Source organism: Zootermopsis nevadensis, unplaced genomic scaffold (assembly GCF_977971745.1).
Source record: "Zootermopsis nevadensis isolate Lab colony 2312 unplaced genomic scaffold, Znev_1.0 Znev_ptg000011l, whole genome shotgun sequence".
Classification (NCBI taxonomy): Eukaryota; Metazoa; Arthropoda; class Insecta; order Blattodea; family Termopsidae; genus Zootermopsis; species Zootermopsis nevadensis.
In genome coordinates, this window is record NW_028259143.1 from 16,836,873 (window position 1) to 16,862,487 (window position 25,615).

A 25,615-nucleotide genomic window follows, 5' to 3' on the forward strand; every position below is an offset into this window, starting at 1 on the left:
ATCATAGTTGAACTCGGTTTATCACGTAAAACACAGAAATAATTTCTCAAAATAGTCCACTAACCCCCAACTATCTTACTATAAACCGAGTGTATTCATTGCCTCTATGCTAACGTATCACTACAGCTCATGCAGAGTTATTTTGCAGATTGGGGCAGCTTTCATCTAGCAACCTCCCTCCCTCAGGTCCGCCAGAACACTACTTAAATCAAATTTATGAATCAATTCTGCCCCATTCTGTATTACATATGATTTATCTATCAATTCAATCGTTTTGATAATAAAATGATATTTACAATTAGCAAGTCTCACGTTTTTATATGCTATGTTTAACGTGTATACTTTTTAAAATAACCAAAACAATTGGCTCGCCTTCATACAGGGCTACCAATTGAATACTTAATACGTAAGGGAAGATTCCTTATTCAGAAAATGAAATTTCTCAGGCTCTCCAGAAATTTCCCGTCTATCATGGAACGGTACTCAGAGAGTCCAGTCGAAGATTTTAACTACTGAAAATATTTTGCTCAGAAATGTGATCTCAGTTCGAAAAGTAGCGAAACTGAGACAAGAAGACATCTCTTACATGAGCATAAAAGTGAAATGAGCTTCCTTAGGTATGTCCCAGAAATTTTAGCCATATTCCAATTTTACGATAATCCACATCGTGAAAATTCTTCTAAAACAAATCTTTATTAACCCAGAATTTGTGTTGTTCTTAAATTTAGTAAAATAACTTCTTGGAGCACGCTGATGTAGAATATTTAATCAACTCGTTATTTGAGCCTCGTTGTACGAACTTGTTTGTTAGGTGTTACGTTACATTTAACACCGAATAAATAATATGTGAGTAACAATAAATTATAGATCTCGCGTACATCCTTATATAAATGTTCTCATGGCTCTTACCAGGTGCTTAACAGTAACCATGAAAAGCGAACATTATTCATCGCACATAAAAAAATGTTTGTAATTTACATAGTTAGTAGAGTGTTGGATCATATCATAGTACAGAATTATTTGCTTAATTATTATTCCGCTTACGTATACTTATATACATATCCAGTCTATTAAATGGATTTTTGTTTTTTATTCAAGGTTCCTTGTAGTTTTGTTAGATGAGAAGGCTTATCTAATCCTAATTAAGCAGTGATTTTAAACCTGTGGGCCATATATAGATGAAAATATGTTGCTTGATATTATAATAAACATTTTGTTCATAAGGTAGTATATTTGCGTCATATTGTGAATTAGGTTAATATTTAATATTTTCCGTCAAATCACAATTTTAATAAGATAATAAAATATAAAATATTTAAAATATCATTTCACGTTCCGCATCGAATGATCGATTTACAAATTGGAACGTAAATCGATCATTCGATGCGGAACGAGAAATGATATTTTAAATATTTTATATTTTATTATCTTATTAAAATTGTGATTTGACGGAAAATATTAAATATTAATAAACATTTTGTTAATGTCTTCAGTGTTTTTCAACATCTATGACTGTGAACAGCTGTTCAAATTGATGTAGATCTTTAAGTAAGAAATTGCGTACGTCTTATTGTGAACACTTGGAGGGATGCTAGAAAAATATAACAAAATTCATTTTCTTAACACTGTGTCAAGTTTTGTAGAAAAAAATAGTTTTATTGTTTTAAATAACAAAAGACCACTACATATTTCGGCCACAAAATTACATCATTCTTTAAGTTACATAAATATTATTCAGTTTGTTAAAGTATTTATAAATTCTTTACTAAGTAGATAAATGTAAAAGATTGGTTCCAACTTTAAATATTAAATGTTAATTGTAGTAATAATATTTTAATATTTTAATATTTAATAAAATATTTTATTGTGATTAGACGGTTAAAATTAAACAATTATAATCATCACAATATGACGCAACATTATCATCTTTTTAATAATTTTGTTATTACATCAGCAAAAATTTAAATAACTATTTTTAATAATCCGGCATTTTATATGCTTATAACTGCAAATCATAAAAAAGGAGATTACAATAGACTCAATAGACCGGGCATACACCTAATAGAAACTTACCAGATCTTCGTCTGGATTTCTCCTTACATGACGTCATGAAGAAGATCGAACACAGTTTGGAAGGGTAATGTTTCAGACATCGTGTTTCAATAAGTTAAGACTGCGTGTAGCAACTAAAAATTTAATGTCGAATGGTAATTATATATACCACCAGCATTAACGTTCACTAAGTCTGTGTCTTGCCCATAGAATTTATTTCCAGTGATTCTCTGTGTATGCATTGATTATTTCCCTACAAATCGCAAACCAATTAATCGCTGTATTGGCGTGTTTTCTTTGCGGTACGGACTTAATTTTTAAATGTTATGTAGATAAATTTCGGATTCATGGGGGTTAAACTGGATATCTTTGTCATTTACCTTATTGGACATTCGAATTGTATTACCAGATATTTGGTTAGTTAATGCAGTCAGTTAATATTGAAATATCCAGCCCAAGAGATTCTACCTATACACATTTTTAATCAGTTGAGAATACAGTTTATCTAATGATTATACAACACGTAGCAGAGTAATTACTGAGAAGCTGATATTCGTTCAGCTTCTCAAGAAATTTCTCTTTTCCTTTGCAATCCAATGGGTCATTACCGTATTTTCAAATGTCTGTAACTGCATCCTATTCTGAGCCAGATGAATCCAATCCCTCACACCCTAATTATTAAGGTGTTTTTCAATATTATCTTCTATACTTATACTATACTATCTTATATATCTTCTGTATGTGTTGCAAATCTTGCATTTATCTGTCGATGTAAAAGTGATGTGAAGTCACAGATTAATTTCTAACAACAATTTTAAGACTAAGACGGTTGTTGATTGCGAATTATATAACTAGATCCCTTAAAACAGATATTACTTAACGTGCTATCGAAATTCGTGTGAATATTTGGCGAAATTCCTTCATTCCAGCTGCATTAACATTGTGTGTCTGACGATTTATTTCTGATAATGCCTGTTTGCGTATTCATGTGTGACCTGAACAATTCTCGGAACACGTATTATGTTAATTAAGCCATGAACGGAACAAAACACTGTTTCCTCAGGTTTCCATCTTAACTCGCATTGAATTTATGTCATTGTCAGAAACTGAGAATAACATTTCAAATGATTAAACGCAGGTCGTGACGTCAGAGTCCCTTTGTCGACAACAGACGGGCAGAAACCGTGCATAACATTCCTTTGTTTCGTCTCCCACAACGTAATTAGTCTTCGTTACATAAGTCCGCACGTCGCTGGGCTGGAAACATATAAAATCCATTAATGACTTTCATATATTTCAAGGACAGAACACAGAAACCTTCGGTGTGTCATTGAACGTTGGTGGATAAACGACGTTTACCACGAAGATGGATGTCTTCTGGGTTGTTGCGCCATCTAATCTGGTAGGAATTGACCGACGTTTCAGACGTGCATACTGCCTCATTTATTAGGACGATAGAGCAGTAAGAACCTCAGAAACGTCGGTAATCGTCTACCAGACTGCACGGCGCAACAACCCAGAAGACATCCATCTTCATGCTCGTCGCCGTGCCTCATTACTTACAACACGAACTGATGCACCGTCCTGATGCTGCAGTTCGTATGAACTACCGACCTTAAACAGGTTACAGCTTTTTCTTGGCACTAATAGTATGTAGGAATGATATTACTAATTACGAACTAGAATGTGGGAAGTCCTTATCTAATTTCCGGTCAAAATTTACGCATGAAATAACACCGTTCGTTGCGAAAGAATTATGACAAAATTTGGTATGCCATTCCTTGTGAATTTTCAAACTGAGCCTACTCTTGAATCATTTTGATAAACGTATTAATTGACAAGCTGAAACAATTTTCCATTCATAAAGAAAAACCAGAATTCTTTGGACAATATATTTTATTAATAACAATTATTTATTTTAATCCGTCTTATCACAATATTTAAAATTTCTTATAATTAAGATAATAAAATATCATTGATGCTCCATATCGATTGATCGATTTACATTTCGGAACATTTACACAACATGTTTCGGTTTTTATAAAACCATCATCAGGTGTAAAATATATCTAAGAACTTAAAACTCAATTATATTCGAAGACACTAGTACCTCTGGACATCTCGGGACAATCACTCCTACATCTTTGGCCGATATGTACATCTAATAAAATTTAAGTAAAACAACACCTTCGCCCAAAAATGAAAAACAAACGTAATGAAACATGACCAAAATACTACAGAAATCATAATTGAGTTTTAAGTTGTTAGATATATTTTACACCTGATGATGGTTTTATAAAAACCGAAACATGTTGTGTAAATGTTCCGAAATGTAAATCGATCAATCGATATGGAGCATCAATGATATTTTATTATCTTAATTATAAGAAATTTTAAATATTGTGATCAGACGGATTAAAATAAATAATTGTTATAATATTCACAATATGACGCAATTACACTATCTTATATTTTATTAATATTAAATTAGTGATACATGTTAATCTTAGTCACTGAAAATTAAATAGATTTTAAAAATGTCACCAGTTCCGAGCTAAAATGATGTTATTGGATTGGCACTTGTTTTGAAACTGCCATAATTCTTCTTCATCTTCTTCAAAGAGGACAATGAATTATTTACGACGACAAGAGTTTAGACTCTGGTTTTCTGCGTTGTAAAACCTGGTATTATAACCATGGTTTCGGAGGAAAACGCTGTCTTCTTCGTTAGGGTAGACCAGTGGTATTCAACCTTTTTTGTTCGTGTACCCCCAGATATACTTTCTCTTCAACTTTGTACCCCCAGAGTTGTTGGTGTATAATTCAAGTTATACGTAGTATATAATCTACATCTAAAATAAATTAAATAAATTACATTACTGATTATTCAGTGTTTATCATAAAATAATATATATTTTTTAAATTTCACGTACCCCCTAAGATGTCTTCGCGTACCCCCAGATATAATTTCTCTTCAACTTTGTACCCCCAGAGTTGTTGGTGTATAATTCAAGTTATACGTAGTATATAATTTACATCTAAAATAAATTAAATAAATTACATTACTGATTATTCAGTGTTTATCATAAAATAATATATATTTTTTAAATTTCACGTACCCCCTAAGATGTCTTCGCGTACCCCCAGATATAATTTCTCTTCAACTTTGTACCCCCAGAGTTGTTGGTGTATAATTCAAGTTATACGTAGTATATAATTTACATCTAAAATAAATTAAATAAATTACATTACTGATTATTCAGTGTTTATCATAAAATAATATATATTTTTTAAATTTCACGTACCCCCTAAGATGTCTTCGCGTACCCCCAGATATAATTTCTCTTCAACTTTGTACCCCCAAAGTTGTTGGTGTATAATTCAAGTTATACGTAGTATATAATTTACATCTAAAATAAATTAAATAAATTACATTACTGATTATTCAGTGTTTATCATAAAATAATATATATTTTTTAAATTTCACGTACCCCCTAAGATGTCTTCGCGTACCCCCAGATATAATTTCTCTTCAACTTTGTACCCCCAAAGTTGTTGGTGTATAATTCAAGTTATACATAGTATATAATCTACATCTAAAATAAATTAAATAAATTACATTACTGATTATTCAGTGTTTATCATAAAATAATATATATTTTTTAAATTTCACGTACCCCCTAAGATGTCTTCGCGTACCCCCAGATATAATTTCTCTTCAACTTTGTACCCCCAGAGTTGTTGGTGTATAATTCAAGTTATACGTAGTATATAATTTACATCTAAAATAAATTAAACAAATTACATTACTGATTATTCAGTGTTTATCATAAAATAATATATATTTTTTAAATTTCACGTACCCCCTAAGATGTCTTCGCATACCCCCAGATATAATTTCTCTTCAACTTTGTACCCCCAAAGTTGTTGGTGTATAATTCAAGTTATACGTAGTATATAATTTACATCTAAAATAAATTAAATAAATTACATTACTGATTGTTCAGTGTTTATCATAAAATAATATATATTTTTTAAATTTCACGTACCCCCTAAGATGTCCTCGCGTACCCCCAGATATAATTTCTCTTCAACTTTGTACCCCCAGAGTTGTTGGTGTATAATTCAAGTTATACGTAGTATATAATTTACATCTAAAATAAATTAAATAAATTACATTACTGATTATTCAGTGTTTATCATAAAATAATATTTTTTTAAATTTCACGTACCCCCTAAGATATCTTCGCGTACCCCCGGGGGTACGCGTACCCCAGGTTGAATACCACTGGGGTAGACAACGGTGTTAAAGTGGAGAATATTACGACCAGGAGATTTTTCAAGCCTGCACATTGTCAAATATGTCCCCCATCATATTAAACAGTAAATATGACCAAAACTTGACTAATTACCTATTCAGATAGACCTGCTGGTGTAAGGACCTCCCGTTGTCCGATAATGGCGATAATACCATAAAGATTACACAGGCACAGATCTTTCCCGCTGCAATGCCCTGAATAAATATATATAAAATTACTAAAATGAGCCCAAGATTACTGCTTCATTACTAATTAAAACAGAATGTAATTAGCCTCTTATTAGAATAATTTGAGTTTATAAAAACCCTTATTTGTCTCGATCTTATGTGCTAATTACCCATCAGCTCTGTTCGTTGTTTTTCAATTAATAAAATGAATTATCATATAAATTTTAAGTAGTATCAGAAAAGAATTTAAGCAAATATTGCGCTCGAACCCAGATTACAACCTCCTTTGACTGCTACACAGTGCAAGGACCTCTCTCGTAGAATATATTAGGTCCAAATGATATTTGTAGGTACAGATTCAGAGTACCATACGCTTTTCGTGCTCAGTAAAAACTGCTTAAGTGTCTGTCATGATTCACTTATGTCTTCTTACTGACAGCTGAGTTGTTACCTTTGTCCCACCCTGTACTCGTATCACTCTGTTCTAAACTTTGCGTATTTAACGTCAGAGTGCGCCCTGATCTTACCCAGTTTTGCTACGTCTTAAGGTGAGAGGTGTGAGTCAGTTTCTGCCCCGTGTTTGAACATTTATCGTCTGTTCCAATTTCTCGGATTAAATTGGGTGGGTCTTTTCCTCGTTTAGAAAATGGGGCAATCATCTTCCTTAATTTCGTGTTCTTTGCTCAATGTTATGGATCGATTTGTTTACGTAGAAACTTTCCACAAAGGTCTATTCATGTGTTAAAACGTTCCAAGAAGTTTTGCACACGTATTAGACTATTTAATGGAAACGTAGTATCACTGTAAATAAACATTTCACGTTGTGTAATGCTTACATATACTATGAGAAATTTTATAGATTATAATAATTAAAACACTTTAATATCTGTGACAGTATAATAACTAGTCTCGTGAAATATACATGCTTCGTGTTGTTGGGAAGTATTAACTTCATGTTTTATGTCAATATATTAAATATATTTTAAATTACTTAAAGAATTTACTTAAAATTAACAAGGCTAACACAGTTCCAAATCCAATAGTGCCTGTGTCTGGATTTTTGCACGTTATGAAAAGAAAATTTAGCTGAATTAAGGAATACAAAGTATTGATTCAGGGCTTTATATTAATTTATTTGGTGACATTTAAAAATAAATTAATAAATAAGTGAAATAAATCACGTGTTCTAGTAGTAAATGTTGAAAGTAAGATGTCATGTTTCCATATACTGCTTGGTACTTGGTTAATGCATATAGATGCATGTAGACCTGTTTTGCATTGATCTTCTGCGTATAAACTTAATAAACTTAATTAACATTGCAGACAGTACCAGGGTTATTTGGCGCTTTAACTGAAGTAAGAAATTTTGGTTTACTACAAAAATAAGCCCTGAATTTTCTGAAAATGATATATTCTTAACAGAGCAAAATTTCTGGTCATTATTCATCGTATTGACTTTTTGTTTAAAACCACTACGTTTTCTTATTAACTTAGATAAGGAATAGCTCTATCGATTGGGCCCAAATTAGTAAGATTACAGTCTCTGAAAAGTCGTGTGTTTCTTAAATGAACATTACTTACCTTTTTAAATTACTTTTTAAAACTCTGTTTATCCAAGACGAGATTTTACATTTTTACAAAAGGAAGCATTGGATTTAACATGCTATCGTGAACTGCTGTAAAAAAGATTATAAAACGAAGCGAGGACATTAACAGTTTTTCAGTTTGAAGGCCTTCTTATAATGTTTATATGCTTTTTAATCTCTAGACCCTTAATTAAAGTTATCTTATAATGCCCCAATCATACCTATCAGGAGCCAAATACATTCTGGAATAAAATTATTAGCTGTTCAAGGTCATTCTTTTAGACTGATTTAACGCATCAATCACCATAAATGTTGCTAAATAGTTATTTTTCTTGCTGGGTGTTTCCAATAGATGAGATGAGTTCGTACAAACAATAAACTTAAAAATACGTAATTTATTTCCACCGGACTGATGTGTAAAGGAAGTTGTGGATGTAATTTTATATCTTGCACGATTTTCCGTGCCTTGAGAGCATATTATTTTTAATGTGTCGTCATCGTAAATTTAACATATATTTTTTTTTAAAATTTTGATGTTCATTTTAAGTGTGTTTCCACTAAAGCACGACTTTGCTCTCCTGACCCACGAAACATTACTTAGCAGTAATGATACCCGTTCAGATAGCCAAGGCTGAAAGGCAATTAGTCGGTCGGAGATGTCCGCTGCAGCATCCGGGCACAAATTACGCACAACTTCCTCGCTGATAATGAAGAAGTTCGTAGGATCGTGTCTTGAAAATTAATCATCTGTTCTTTTCTTCTCATGTTTCTGGAGGAAGACGTAAGACGCGATAATTCTGATAAAAACACAAAATTTTTAAACAGTCGTAACCAATCAGGCAGCCTCAAAAATATAGAATCGTACATTTCGATAGTGAATGGAGCTCCTAAATTCCCATAGAGCTTAATAAAATAATAAGGAATATAATGTAGATCTATAGATAAAAAATTCACTATTTCTAACAAAATGAATGGCAAATTTACTACGTGAGAAATTATTTTAGCTACCACATGCAAAACAATCAATTGAGAATAATTATAGTTATAAGAACCAAATTTGCTGTCATTATTATTACTATTTTTAATTTATATGTAATTGACTCCTGTAGCTGTTGAGGTGGGACGTTAAAATAACAAATTTAATTAAATTATCAAATTCCTGAACATTAAAATTGCATGGTTTTGAATCATAAATACCAGAATAAATTTAAATTTCCCAGTTTTTTCTTGCCTCTTACCGAATTCTCTAATTCTGTTCTTTTTCTGCTCATTCAGAAATAAACGCAATCAAATATGACCTTATGATTAATGTCAGGATTATATACAACGAGAATATGCCTCGAAATGGCTGTCGACTATTTAGGTATGAGAAAGGATTCTGAAACCAATTTATTGTTAGATTTATCGCCGGTAATTCATAAATCATCAGGGCTTGTAGGAGTGACGTCTAACGAATAATATCCAGCGAATATATTATTAATTTTATTTCAATAATTAATCTTGTAATAGGTAGAAGAGACGATATTGTATTGTGGATTCCGGTAAATTGTGACACGTCGGGACTAGAACAGTTTGGCCTAATTAAGAAGCTGTTCCAATTATGCGAAGTTCCACGTAAAGTGTTGAAAAAAGTCTGTTCTTTAAGATTTGTCCAAAATAAACCGCTGAACCGATGGCCCAGTTAACCGGACTCGTAATCTTTGCTTTTATAGAAGTAATTATATAAGCCTGACGTTTATCATATTGCTAACCGATCCACGAGCATTATTCCTCTGCATTTTTACTGTTCATGTTTTGTTTCTCTCCTTATGTCCATTTTCACACCTGTAGTCTACAAATATGGACCTGCATAATTTTCCCTTTGTTTAGGAGACGCAATTGATCTCATGATTTCAAAAACTCCCGCGTGTTTGAGGAATTCGTGATTTGACGTGATCGATATTTTTGTGTCGGTAATAAATCCAACTTCTGCACTATTTTGGGCCCTTCATAGTTTCTGGTGTATTGTAATAAAGTATTATTAATTCTGTATTTATTTCTGTATCATCATCTTCACATTCAGTTGCCCACAATCCTGTTTTCTGATACCCATGTACGTCTCTGTCTAGAGTCTTCACAAATTTCTTTAGGTCCTCCCTTTATTATACCTCGATATTATTTTTTAATATTATTTCTTCTTTTTATATTACATTTTTCCTCTAATATAAGAATTTCTGACAACTTCTTATCAATTTCTTTCCTGTCTTTAAAATATTCTTTTATTTCTTCATTCCAAGAACCTAACCACAATTATCTTTCCAATTTTCAATCCAAACTTTCCATAGAGGTCTGTAAAATGATCTCCATTTCCTTAACTTCACCAATCGAAATGTGAATAATTCTTTTTAAAAATTTAATTCACAAAATTTTCTGATACGTATATCGTCCAGCAAATATACGTAACGAGGTTTCATGTCATTGTATTTTACAAGACTTTCTTTCAAACAACTTTATGACAGTCTCTGTCCATTAATCAAACATTGGGATCAATATTAATTTCGCTTCGTTAATGGGCCACTTCGTAGTTTTCTATGTCTTCTCCTTTACTCCCATGTTAACTTTTCGTATTTAAAGTATGCGTCAGTTATTCTAAAGTTTGTAAAATACACAAATATTTCAGTAAATATATTTATATATTTCCATTACTTATCTGATGTCCAAACGACCCCTTGCACCAAGAAACTGGGTCATATATTACACTTTAGCATTTATATCCCTATTTTTCGTGTATAATTTAGTTTCTTTCTGTATTTATTTATGTAAATATAGAGATACATATATTTATTCTTCAAGTCTATACACAAAACATTTTAATATTGATGTTTAAAATTAAAATTGATATAAATAATTCGCGCTATTCATCGTTTTTCTCGATGTTACAATTTGCGCTATATATTACAACATGTTTCGATGTCTCAGCATCATCTTCAGGTTTATAACTGACATTCACCCGATCAGACCTATCCAGCTGAGGACACACGACACATCCAACTCCTGAAATAATGAACAAAATAATATAAACACGCCACATAATATGCAAAGAATCAGAAGATAAAGGAAACATTCACAACTACAACCTACAATCTACAATTACCGAAAAGCGTGCATTAAAAAATATTGAATAGTTTTAAAAAATAAACCTGAAGATGATGCTGAGACATCGAAACATGTTGTAATATATAGCGCAAATTGTAACATCGAGAAAAACGATGAATAGCGCGAATTATTTATATCAATTTTAATTTTAAACATCAATATTAAAATGTTTTGTGTATAGACTTGAAGAATAAATATATGTATCAATTGAAAACACAAACATGACGCATCTAAACTATAAACTATAAAAGTAAATATAGAGATTTTTAATTACTCTTACGTGTAACATAAACCCCTATTTTTGGCATGTGTTCCATTTCTTTTCATTTGTTAACGTCACCATATTATCAGAAACACGTAGAAATGAAATTAGTTTTTCTAACTCATTTTCTATAAGGGCCATTTTGGGTTTGTGGAATCCTTCTATTTAACTGAATATTGGATCATATTCTGACTTCCGTAATTCTTAGACCTTACATTTGTTTTATTTGATTTAGTTTTTACTTTTATCCGCCATTTTGTTCTTCTTTGTCGTACTAGGTGACTCTCCCCAGCACCCACATTTACATTCTTTGTTTTTCGTCTACCAAAGAAACTTAAAACTCCAGTCTCATTTTTATTCCGATTATTTGCAGGAAAATTTTTATTTTATAAAACTTCACGTCGTGTTTTTTTGTTCATTCGATTAATTAATTATTTTGGTCATTTAACATTTTCGTGATCTCCCCGTGTTAATTTTCAGCTCCACTGATTTTAAATTGATCTCATTTTTATGTACATTCAAACAGCGTATTACATAGTGGTCACTTTTATTTTGTTTTTTATACCGTACCAATCCAAATTGAACCACACATAGGGAAGTGGTAATTATGTAGGTTACTAGACCTGATTTGACAACATGTAACTCGACGTTTACGGGTTTCATTTGTTTCTCAGAATAAATAACAAAATTTACCTAAGATTATTAAGGGAATTAATTTTTCAACTTTGATTCTGTGTTTTATTAATTGTAAGATACGAATTTTGAAATATTATTTAGGTTATATTCGTCCTTATAAACTTAAATAGTTTAACAGTTGGTGGCTGTATTCGTTTATTTTTAAAGTAATCCAATAGACTAGTATACTGTTACACCAATGGACATACGTATTACCCAGCAACTCACTCATTCAGCTGTTCTAGATTAAAAGTGGGTTTGAAATCGAATTATGCTGACGTTAGGAGCTGTCTACATCATAGCGACAGAACTGGGCTTCAAACATTCACCGGAACGAATGTAACAGATGACTGCAAGGTCACGTGACAAGGGTGGAGTTACTTAATTCCAGAGTTTCCTCTAAACAGAGTGGTTACGAACAGAGAGATCGGTTGGCTCATATTGTCGGTAGTCACACTTAAATATATATTGTCAAAACGAGAATTTGTCTGAAGTTACGCGGGACAGAGACCAATAGCTAACTTTTGTGATGTCAATAATAAAGCTTCGAATTCAATATCTGGTATCAAATTCCCTAGAAATATATGTCTAAAACAGCTCGTATAAAATAATTATTTAATTGGTAACCAACGTTTCGAGGCAACTTATTGTTTTCATCTTCAGAACATAACAGGAAGCGATATGACCATATTACATTGATAACCACCTGAAAGTTCATAAGGCCCCAAAACCTAGAAGTTTACAATCCATATTTTCACCGAAGTCAAAACCTAAAATCTAATAAAGAAAATTCTCAGTCCCTATCCGGAGTCAAACCCCTGTCGTCGAACCTGCAACCAGTCACTGTATTGAGCAATGATGTTAAAACAATACAAATTCTGTCATCATTCTTAATGAACTATGCCAATTCATTTGCCTAAATCATGCCCAAATCATTTTACGTAATAGAAAAATGCAAATAAAAAATAAAATAAAATTAAAATCAGCTGTTCGTTGACGGTAGTTCAAGTAATGAAGTTCAGAGGTCTCTATCAATACTTCCGGCGGAGATCGATATGTTGTACTGCTGTGAACTCGATATTAATCTGTGGATTCAGTGTCATGTGAGTAGTAAAATGGTAGGTGCCGGTTTTACTGCGCTATTCCTGTTAATTTTATTTGAAATATTGTGTTATACAATATAAAAGTTCAATGTTTTATTAACAGTTTATGTTGTGGTTCATATCCTTGAATGTGGTGAACTTGTACATGTGGAATATGTGAATTTATGCGTGCAGAAAGGCTTACACACACGTGCGTGAGAACTTGTCTTATATTTTTGGTGTCAATGTCTGATTCGAAGAAGTGCCCATACTATTTGCAGCGATTTTCGACTTAACACAGTGAAATTTACTTAGATTCTGGAAGTTTACATTCAAAGTGTATACAGTGCATAAAAGCTGCTCTATAGTGCTGTGGACGGAAGTAATTGAAATCGGAAGATGTCTACTTTGAAAGCAGAATTTCGTAATCCGCTTAAGGTGAGTAAACATGTCACATTGAATTCTTGATCGAGTGTACTGATATCGTAACATGTCAGATTTTACAGTGCAGTGAAATTGGCCAGGAAGACACACGTTTGATGACGTACACAGTCAGACATGTCCCAGAATTCGTTTATGTATTGAATTTTCCTGTACAACTTTAACTGAAACCAAATAGACCCATCTAACCATTTTTCTTTCAGTGCGATTATGTTAGGGATAAATAGACGAATTCCAGGGAGGAGAGTCTGCCTTAAATAAATAATAATCATTCAGCCAGTCAAAATTTCCGGTTCTATTTGAAGTGGCCTGCTCATTACCTAGTTTACAAGAGCACGCCACTGATCCCTGTTCTAAGATACATTAAACTTGTCCACATCTTCTCACATTATCTCTATAAGATCCAAATTAGCATTCAAAAGGTTTATTGTGTGATCTCTTCACTTAGAGTTTTCATATGAAACACAGAGCTCCTTAGATGTGATGTGGGTGAACCATTTTTGGTTGAAAATCCTGAAGGAAGGAGACATAATTTTAAATTGGAGAAAAGTATTTTATTATAATAAAATGGCTCTTAGGGAAGTGGTGTGGATTTTTGTAGATTTGATTGATTTAACTCAAGATGTGTACTGTTGACTGACTAGCTAATAAATCATCATTGTCTCAAGGAGTAATGCTCCACGAATTTACTTAGCTGGAAGAATAGTTCTTCGTCCTGCTGTGTTTCCAGTATATCAGGCGTTTGTAGACTCCATTATTAAACAGTATCTACATTTTCAGAACGTTATTTACATACACGTTTTGTGTGCAATATCAGTTTGTGTATATCAGCTCGTAGTTCTATTTATGACCACCAGGTGGCAGATGCGTGCAGGTAACTGGCCGATAGTGCCTCTAGTGTCGTATTATTAAACTTACAGTAATGAATGCCTGATGTCGCATGGTTTGTTGATGAATATGGATATTTTTGATTAAGGTATAAACAAAGAACATTAATATATAAAATGGAATGTGTCACTGTTTCCATCTTCGGGACTGAAATGGTGATGCTGGGAAGTGTATAGGTTACAGAAAACTATTTTGCTTGAATTTGATGTACCTAATAAGCTAGTCGGACTAATTAAACCGTGTTTAAGTGAAACCTCTAGAAAAATTCGTGTAGGTAAATATTTGTCCGATACATTTCCTATTCACAATGGCCTGAAACAGGGAGATTCTCTGCTTTTCAATTTCGCCTTCGAATACGCCACGAAAATCAGGAATTGGATGGGACACATCGGCTTTTGGTCTATGCTAATGATATAAATCTGTTGGGCGCAAATATAAATGCTAACACTCTTAAGTGCTACTAGGGATGATGGTCTCGAAATAAATGCGGAAAAGACAACATACATGATCATGTCTCGGCATCAGAATTCAGGACAGAACCAGACAATGACATTCATGACGAAATCAACAGCACAGGGAATGTTTGCTGTCATTTAGTACAAAATCTTTTGTCCTCGCGTCTCATATAAAGAAAACTAAAGATTAAAATATACAAAAGTGTAATTTTGCCAGTCGTGTTTTATGGGTGCGAAACTTGGTCTCACACTTTGAGGGAGGAACACAGATTGAGGGTCTTTGAGAACTTAGTGTTGAGGAGGACATTTGGACCTAAAAGGGAGGGAAACAGATCATCACCTGATATTTTATGGTAATTAAATCGATGAGGATGAGGTGGGCGGGACATGTGGCAAGCAGGGGGGAGGGGAGGGGTGTTTACAAGGTACTGGTTTGGGGGCCTGAGGGGAGGAGACCGCTGGAAGACCTAGGCGTGGGTGGGAGGATAACGTCAAGGGAAGTAGGAATCGATGGAGCGAACTGGATGCAGCTGGCTCAGGATAGAGTCCGGTGGCGGTATTTTGTTAACACGGTGATGAACCTTCGGCTTCCTTAAAGAAAGTGGGCTAGAGTGAGTGAGAGGAAGGAATGGCCAATCAAGCCAATAATTCCATGTTCGTAATCCGAACATCCCTACTTAATTTTCGATTCTCGGGCATTGAAATAGTAAGTATCTTTAAAATATATTTCAGCCAAATGTACGCTGAAGTTCGCATAAGCAAATATATACCTGAGATGTTGCTCTATTTATATTTATTATTATTTAGTGTTCTGTCTGACGACAGGTCCATATGAACAGGATCCTTCCATCCTTTTCTCGGACTGGGACCTGTTCATATACGTTCTTGGCAGATGATCCAGAAGTGGTTTGCCATTGCCTTCTTCTGTGTGTGAATGGAGTAATTGTTGGGATGCCACGGAGGAAAACTCCGTGTTGCCTAGACCACGGCCTTGCCCAACACAAGTTATAAATTCGGGCACCGCCGGGAATCGAACCCGAGACCCCAGGATTACAAGGCCAGCGTTCTAACCGCTATAAGTACGAATTAATATCGTTTCTGCAATTGTAGGTGCAGGTAATAATAATATTTTTATATCACATAATGATAGCTGCATCTGAATATGTACGCTCCACTGGACCAATCTACAGCCACTTTAATATTATTCTCCCAAATACCCATAAGTGTTGAATTTTTTCTTTTTTGGTTATGTTCCGCTAGGATGTCTCACATGAACACACTTTCCATATCATCACAATACGTATATAAACAAACGGAAATTACGTAATTATTTAGTATTTATTTGTATGCGTTATAATTAAAAATATACATAAAATATTGAAATATACACAGTATATAGTTTCTTAATCTTTCGTTGTTATGTAATTGGTATTCATCACGAGAAAGCTTCTTCGATGTAATTTAATGTATGTTGGTTTGAAAAATTTCGTGTTTCCACGACTTTGGAAGTTCGGCCGTTCTGTCTCTACCACCAGTAATTAGGGTAATGGCCGTACAGCCCGTGTCCGTAGCCACCATGGCCATAGCCGTAGTAAGGATAACCTGCAACACACAAAATCAAACTGATGGAAATAGATCTTTGCGCTGTTGCAAGTTCCCAGTCTCCCATAATCACATCCTGGTTGTTATGTGGCATGAGGATTTCTGCATTTATATGGTCATTTAAATTCACAACTTTCAGATCTACTGTCCATAGATCACGATAAAAACCCTGTTGTTGGAAGTCGTTTCTGGTCGGTGCGGTGGGAATGTTTACTGCCAGGTGGACTAGAGGGCTGCTATTGGTGGGGAGTGTGATACGTCAGAGTTTAAGGCTACTACACAGACTGAAAACATCAAGCAGTTAAGAGTAGCGTGTAGTGAGCGCACCTCTAATGTGTTCTGCGGGTGTTGCGATAATATTCTAGATTAAATCGCTGTGCCTCTGTGAGGTAATCTTAAGGCTGTACCCATCAGAACACATGAAAGCCTGTCGTCTGTTGTTCGTTCAGTGGTTGTGGAACGAATGCTTTTAGGATGGGTCGTCACTCGCCGCGAAATCTCGCGCATGCGCGTATATCGAATTCCTAGCAGGGATTTTCGCCTGGTCTGTAGACTGTACTTACCCCATCCGTAGAGGCCGTTGGACCCGTAGCCATACGGGTATCCGCCGTAGAGCCCATATCCATAGCCGTAGCCGTAGGAATTTGCGGTCTTCAGGGTCTCCTTAGGCTCTGACTGCTCTAGCAACTCCTTTTCAGCTGGTGCTGCAGACACTAGCGCCAACAGAGCCATCAGCATGGCGAAGCAAACGAGGACCTGCGAAGTAAGATCCACTTCCTAAGATTCGACCACGACGAAGACGTGAAGTAGTTGCCCCGTGTTGTGTGAGAGACTTTTCAGAGGAGTCGCAAGTTTCTTTGTCGGCCGACATGTTATTATCGATTGAAAGAAATTGAAATTACGATTTCAGAGTAGTCCCCGTAGGCATAAAGTCCATACGAAATTTCATCCAAATCCGTCCAGCGATTCTCGGGTTCAATCCTGCTCACTGACAAGGCACTTGGCCAGCCCTGTATGCACATCGTGGCAAACTAACTAACTAGATGGCTTACCGAACCCGAAGGTTTATCACCGAATTAACCAAAGCCCTCCACCGGACCCTGTCCTGGGCCAACAAAATCCAGTCTCCTTCGACTCCTATCTCCCATAGATCCCGCCTGAGATTATCCTCCCATCTACGTCTAGGTCTCCCCAGGGGTCTCTTCCCCTCAGGCTTCCCAAATAGTGGACCCAACCAACCAGATGGCTTACGGAACCCGAAGGTTCATCACCGAATTAACCAAAGCCCTCCACCGGACCCTGTCCTGGGCCAACAAAATCCAGTCTCCTTCAACTCCTATCTCCCATAGATCCCGCCTGAGATTATCCTCCCATCTACGTCTAGGTCTCCCCAGAGGTCTCTTCCCCTCATTCTTCCCAACCAATACCCGGTGCACACCTCTTGTCCCATCCATGCGTTCTACATACCCCGCCCATCTCATTCTTCTCGACTTAATCACCCTGACAATATTAGGGGAGGAGTACAGATTTTTAAATTCGTCATTATGCAGTTTTCTCCACGCGCCACCGTCTCCTCTCCTAGGCCCAAATATCCTCCTCAAACACCCTGAATGAAAGTAACTACGAATTATGAAAACAGTTACTGAAGAATTCTATGACTTACAGTTCTGTAGAAAGCCATCGTGTTCTGATGTCGCTACTGTTGTAGACGAAACCCTTGTATTCTCGTCTGTTGTTGTACACTTGAATACCCTGTTTGTCTCCTTTATATACTCCACAAGTCCCCGATATTTTGCTTGGGAATCCAGGAAATAATGAAATAGTGGGTGGGGACTAGCGGACAGCGCCGAGGTAGACGAGCGTGTCCAGTGCAGAAACTGAGAAGGACAAATTTATTAAGTCTCTTTCCTTGACATCCAAACGACAATAAGCCTCAGTGCATTAAATAAAGGACGTACGACAGTGCCCTGACTGTCTTGTCTGTTCGCTAGTCCCGTGTCTTCTTGTTTAGCGTAAATTATATAGATTTTTAAAGTTCTCTTCGGTAGCCAGAGATTTTAATTTCGTATTGAAACTTTCGTAGTCAAATGTAGCCTATAAAATGGGAACGTTAGGCTGTGTACTGAGCGTACGTGTACATCCTATTTTAAAGTACAATAGGCTCGAAGGCATATTCAAAAAAAAAAAAAATTCCTTTATATAATCTCTGATGCCTAGAAATTTGTTGCTGATTTAATTCAAGTATTTCATGATCTTGCTGTCTACCATCCTCTACAAATTACGTTTTATATTTTTATTTTTTAGATCAATCACTGCTTTGTTAAATTTTATAAAAACCTTATTTAAAAATAGTTAACCTTTTATAATATTATTATAAAAAAAATACGTTTTAGTGTGTGAATTATTTATTTTTAAATATAACATTGAGCTACACATAGGCTACACTAAGTGGAGAAAGATATTTTTTTGAAAATATTTAATTGAAAAATTGAGGAAACATAAAGGGAGTAGATTTTTATTCTGGTCTCTGCATTCAGAATGGATCTGGGGCGCACCCAGCTTCATATCCAATGGGGATACATGGGGGTCTTCCCTTAAAATCTGATGAATATTTGCAGATGTGCAGTTATTCTTATAGGAAGAGGCGATGAGATGATATAAGGAAATCTGATTGCAATATATGTGGCTGAAGGCATTATACAAATTCAGTAGTTTGATGTAAGTTATTAAAAGGTGATGGATGTTAAACCTTAAATTTCAGGGCCAGATGCAATGACAATTTTCTGTTGATTGGTGTGCTTATCCTCAGAATGTACCATAATAAAGTAGTTATTGTTTGTGATGGTATTGAATTCATGAGAAAAAATACAGACGTAAACAATTCAAGGTCTATAAACGTATTGTCGAAGTAGAGGAAACGTTAAAAATTATATTCTGTACAGAATTTTATACGTCTCTTTACAGTAGCACGTACGAAAAAATCCATTCTTTGTCTTGATTTTTCTTAAAATATGTTGTATGTAAGTGATTAAATTACTTTTCTTTATAAAAAACTTAGAAATTTGTGCTTTAAACCTCTTAGTTTACGCATGAGAGTTGGTCATCTTTTGGAAACAAATATTGAATTCGGTAAAATATCGACGGGCGATTAATCGATTCATTGCGGATCCATAGTCCTACGGATTCTGTCACATTTAGTCGCCGCGAAATCTTCAAGTTTGGTATAAAACACAGAATTATTTTTATTTGTCATAAAATTCAGGTTCAACAACTGAAATATATGATATCATCAAGTTTATATTATTTACAGCAAATAATAAAAAAACAAGATTCTTACATATCGATAAATTCAGATATAACTTCGACGTCATGTATCGATTCTACTATGTATCGCCGTGGGACTGCATGGTGATCGATTTGTAGATTTAACATTCGCGTAAAGACGTTTTCAACACTGGTCATACTTTGTTTTATGCATTTTAAACCCGAACAAAGTAACCTAGAAGCCATATTATAACATGAGTAATAGTCTGGTGTGGGATGAAAGATAATATAAATATAATTCTTTGATTGTATTGTAATAGAATCATTATAGTCTACAAGAATACTACAAACAAAAGAAAATACAATTTTTCACTAGTAAAGTGATACCATGTTAGTGCTGATAGTTGGTGAGAATACATTTACGTCGCCTTGAAGACCTCAGACCCTAGAATTGCAAACAAATTTTGAACGAACACGTGACAGCTATTCAACAGTCACGTACGTTATGTCGCCGTCCATGTTGGTCCAATGACGTGCGTGTTTGCAGGGAACGGTACTTATTTCTCGTAACTCCCTAGCTTTGTTCACAAATACCCACACGACCTCACAGCCCTACAGCTGTTGGTGAAGGCCACTCAGTATAGCAGCGTAGAAGGTAAAATGTCGCGCGAGTCGAGATTTCTAACCCTACAGGAACGCGGTTTATAGCGATATAAACATTAGTGAAAAGAATTTTCTTAATTAGAGGCATAATTGTTCCTGGGAATATGATAGTTGTTCATCAGGTCGAGAAATATCCTCCATTTATGGTACATGAAGATCCATAAATGTATTCACAAGAGGCCGCCACTGGACGACATTTAGGTTATGATATTTTTTTTTATACAGCAGGTAAAATCTTCCGTTGCGCAGCGCTACTGCGCATGTCAAGTCAGTGTTACATATGATTTCATCACTAGTACTGAAAGTTTAAGTCAGGGACCCTTTAAGCAACTCTCAAGGTCCCACATGTAAAACAATTGTGAGAATATCCACTTTCAAACATCTGAGCATCACTCCGCCATTACTCCGTGTCACGTCCTTTTTGAGGATGCCAGATGCTATCGATAAATTGGTGCGATATAATATCGAGAGATTGTATCTGATATCGAAATTGATATCGACGATATAACGTCATTGGTGTCTATTAGGAATAACGCTTGTTAAATGACATCTCTCTACCATCTGTATTACTTTACTTATATAAAAATTGCAGTGATAATTACATACATGGTTTTTTCCATAAATTTCTTGTTTAAATAAAATATAGACCTAATGAAATAATGAAAATATATTTCACATTTCCTTTTAACAATAAAATGTATTTTAGATCAATCTTCTACATGATTTTTAATAAACTTGAAACAGTGTATAAAAAAAGGCAACTTTAACCTCTTAACCCGTGAATGTTTCTGAGCCTCGAAATTTGTATTAATCATTTCATTCTATATTATTAGGACTATCATAACAAGTAGGATGAGATAGTCTGACATGAATATAGGAAATACGATAATTAATAAAACTCTAGTATGTGACACTGTAGGTAAGATGTTAATTGGGAAACCTAGACGTAAATATGAGGATAATATTAAAATGTATCTTAAATAAATAGCTATTGAAAATTGTGATTTAATTTGTATGTCCGAGGACAGATCTTCGGGTTTCATGAAAGGTGTAAAATATGTTTATTTGTTCAGTTTACGTATCGTAGCTGAGGTAGATTTTTTTAGAATTGTCTCAAGGTTGTACCAAGGTATTTTTCAGTGTAACGTGATACAGATAGCTGGTAGAAATGTAAGGCGAGTGGATTGTATTCCATTGTACTACGTGCTAAGGAACTGTCCACGAAGTCTAATTTGGCGACCTCTAAGAGTCTATTAGCAGGCGATTGTAAATAATGGTTGAAAAACATTTAGAAAATATACCCGAATCTAACGGATATAGCATTTTTGCCAGCTGATTCATGTGGTATGAATATACTTTATTTATTTTTTATTCTTGTCAGACTACGTAAAACGTGTATGTATGCCTATTTAGAAGGAAAATATAATTGAGCGAAGTGAAGGTAAGAGACAGTCATAACGGTAGATTTTTAGTCTATACAAAGTTTCATTTCCTTCATTTTATATATCGAAAGTAAGAGGCAGTATAGTTTTTTGATATCTTTAAAATATAATAAATGATTTACATTCACTTTACATGTAATGCTGGTGTACAGTCTACTCATTTGTATACGTCTTAATAATTTTAATTACGTTTTGTTGACAAAACTTTAAATATCAGAAAGATTTTCAATGATTTATTACGAAGATTAATAATCAATTTATGTTTATGAAAGCGGTACCATTCTCTACATTTTATTGGAGGTACTGAGGAAAAAACAAATATTAAGCAGGGTAGCTCGACTGCAGGCTAACGTTCAAATCCTGACATATCCCGTATACTAAGCAGAAATGTCAGCTACTACACCGAAACGTCCAATGTTTGACAGACGTAACTTTTGACGCAAGGAAGGAATCTGTAACATATCGTTAAAAGATTGTGCCTTGTGCGCTGAAAACACATTATTCATTGTTTACTACAAATGCGTTACATATTTATAATAAATATTATATTTATGCGATTGAACAGAACTACATTTAGGAATACTTTGATGAATAAAGTATAAATTTCGAAGTTCAAACCTACAAGATGACATATACTATAGTTATTTATTTATTTATTTATTATTATTATAATTTCATTATTAATATTGAGCTATTTAAATGTTATAACATTTTATTCCAGACTACGACAGCTCGAAGGTTTATTTCTTTTTAATGATTTTAAAGGAAAAATAAATTGCCATTTATCTTGGATACTTTGAGCCTGAGCAGGGCCTTAAGACATTGTCCTTCGCCCACGTGCGTCATTACCTCAAGTGACGTACCCAGATTTGGGGCTAAAAAGTTGCCTCCTTTCAAAGGACACTTCCTGCATACGAGAAAGCACTCAGAATGATTATATGTACGAGTATTCATTTTAATTTTATAATAGTATAATTAATTTTTTGGTTGTTTCCTGTCCTTTGTATTTACATTATCTTCTTGTGATGGATTCCCCCAGCTGTTGAGTTGACACGTGCAGGTAAAGAATTTACTGTTGTTGTTGTTAGATAAATTCTTACGCGAACGTCTCGAGAAGCTGTCACCTGTGTCATTACATTAATATTTTGTTACTATAAATTACAAAACTCTTCATTATATACTGTTACATATTTATATTTCTTCTTGCTAGTTAATGCATTTTATTACATTTTAAAACGTATTTCCTATTAAAAATATAGGATGTCACATGTAATTAAAAATATATAAGTATATAAAGTGATTTTTATTTAATTAATTATTTAAGTTTCGATACAATGAAGCAATTTAAATAGGTCCGAAATCGATTTAAAATCGGTTAACCGTCTGTGAAGGCTCTCTGTTGCAAATTTCTTCATTTGAATCCGTTTCATGGCGACAATAACGAGTTAGTAATGCGTGTTGCATTATTACGTAAGAACAGGGAAATATTACTCTCGTGTGTCTTCGTGCTGAGTAGTTGGTCGTAGCAGAACGTCGCCCACATTAAGCAGTGGCACAGGATTTCAAGCTTGATGAAAAATATCCTTCAGACCCTGATTTGTAGTCCGTGTTATTTTCAAACGATGCACCCAGCTGACATGAAGGTCTCCTTGTACGAGGTGCGATCGGAAAGTTTCTAGACTGCGCCTATAAAAACCCGTACACTTATCTCAGGTATTAAATCCATCCATCACCCTCGAAGTAGTTCCCCTGGGAGTGAACACAACGATCCCAGCGCCGCTGCCAAGCCTGGAAGCATCCCTGGAAATCTTTCTTTGTCAGCCTGTCAAGCACCATCTGCGATTCTGCCTGAATCTCTTCTATCGTCTCAAATCTCCTTCCCTTTAGCTGAATTTTCATCTTTGGGAAGAGGAAGAAGTCACACGGAGCTTAGAAAGGAAGTTGGGGTCGGTTCTTGCAAGATCTTTGAGCTCCTGACAAACGAGAAGTCGATTCTGCTTCTGGTCCTCAGACAGGATGCGTCGCATGTGGAGTTCTTCCTTTAGAATCAGCTGACAGGTCCCATAGCCTATCCCAACAATGTCGCACAAGTCGTTGATGGTACGACGTCGATCTTCGTAACATTTTCGGGCGTTGTGCTCGAAGATGGTCGTCCAGAACGCTCGTCATCATCGACAGAGGTTCGGCCATTTTTAAAACGTGAATGCCACACAAAAGTTTGTGCACGACCCATTGCGGACTCCCCAAATGCTTGCTTTAGCATTTCATAGGTTTCCGTAGCCGTTTTGGCGAGTCTTTGGCAAAATTTGATGCACACGCCATTCCAAAATCGCAGGAGGGTCGGTGTAATGCACTACCAAGACGCCCGTAACTAAGAAACAAATGCTAATTCGATGATGCCGGCTGGCACACTGATTCACTATGAATGTAGGCCGCACCCCCTAGCGGCAGAAGCTCGTACTACATCCGGTTCGCCCGCTATTGACACAGTCTTTAAACTTTCCGATCGCACCTCGTATGATTTAGAGTCCACAATTGCAAAGGATGGAACTCGTAAAATAAACAGAAATAAATCTTTTGGATGGTGTCTCTTGGTGGGTTGTCGAGTTTTTAAATTTTTATTTATTTATTTGTTAGTTATACTGAGTTCTGTCGGAGTTAATAAATTACTTGCCGTCTTCTAAACCGACGAAATACCAAATCAAATGACTCAAGGACTCGGTTTCGGTCCTACACCTTGTCACTTTGTAATGATACTTTTTCTGCCTGATGACATCTGATGATGCCTATTATAATTACTACATATAGGCTAACGTTTACTTAATGACACATATTTCACGCTGGAATACGCAGAGTAAAAATCATACTTTTGCCCAGTTTTTAAAGCAGAAGGCGTAATTACCTTACAGGACATCAAGGCTAATATTTCTAATGACAGTAATTAAACATCAGAAAAAACGTATTCAATTTTGAACTGATTCCGTGATGATAAGATACGTTTCTAGTTATACCGGAGACAAGTTATTGAAATTTTGATGTTGGTTATTTTGTCAGTACAAATAAATCTTAAGATTAAAATTAATTATTTGGTTTTTCCGTCAAATCACAATGTATTTAAAATAACAACCAATTGTAAATCGATTATTCGATATGGAACACAGAATGATATTTTAATTATTATAATTATCTTATTTTACATACATTGTGATTTGACGGGAAAACCAAATAATTAATTTTAATTTAATAAGTCACAATATGACGTAACTACACTATCTTATAAATCTTAAGACAAAAAAGGATATGAAATTCGCCTCAACCTGCCCTGAATAATCACCCAATACCAGTCGAAACACCACGTGGCAACAGAAGCATGGCTGATGACTGTAAATTTACTACACGTCGTTTCAATTCGAATGTGTGTATGATTTCCGCCTTGAAGTCATTAAAATTAAACTGCATTGTAGTTTTTCTTAGCCGATAGAATTCGAGAGAATTTGTGCGCGCGAAAGACAAGTCTCCGCTGATTATCGGATTCAGTCTTAAGCCCTAGAAATGTACCTCATTTGGGGGGTAGATGGAAGG

The 25,615-nt window shown here is 34.8% G+C and overlaps 2 protein-coding genes across 4 annotated transcripts in view; one reads left to right on the forward strand and one right to left on the reverse strand.

Annotated features, from left to right (window-relative positions):
- The first annotated feature begins 13,283 nt into the window (after positions 1–13,283).
- The window catches only part of LOC110828815 (AP-4 complex subunit beta-1), a 134,343-nt gene continuing 122,011 nt past the window's right edge, over positions 13,284–25,615 (forward strand). For 2 of the 3 annotated variants that reach the window (XM_087347476.1, XM_087347475.1), the window contains exon 1: positions 13,285–13,716. Coding sequence is in view for 1 of the 3 variants with exons in the window: in XM_087347474.1 (XP_087203600.1) it covers positions 13,678–13,716 (39 nt within the window). In the remaining 2 variants the exon portion in view is untranslated. Of the gene's footprint in view, positions 13,717–25,615 lie in introns of all 3 variants that reach the window. The other variant, XM_087347474.1, reaches the window with a different exon arrangement.
- LOC110837668 (uncharacterized) lies at positions 16,382–18,484 on the reverse strand. The gene is made up of 3 exons (XM_087347468.1): positions 18,328–18,484; positions 17,228–17,420; positions 16,382–16,664 (listed from the first exon to the last, which is right to left on the reverse strand). Exons 1-3 carry the CDS (start codon positions 18,343–18,345, stop codon positions 16,588–16,590), a joined length of 288 nt encoding a protein of 95 aa, XP_087203594.1. The 5' UTR covers positions 18,346–18,484; the 3' UTR covers positions 16,382–16,587.

Coding starts and splice junctions, on each gene's coding strand:
- LOC110837668 (XM_087347468.1), bottom strand. Junction 16,665..17,227: donor CAACGGCCTCTACGGATGGG/GTAAGTACAGTC, acceptor TGTGTGTTGCAG/GTTATCCTTACTACGGCTAT.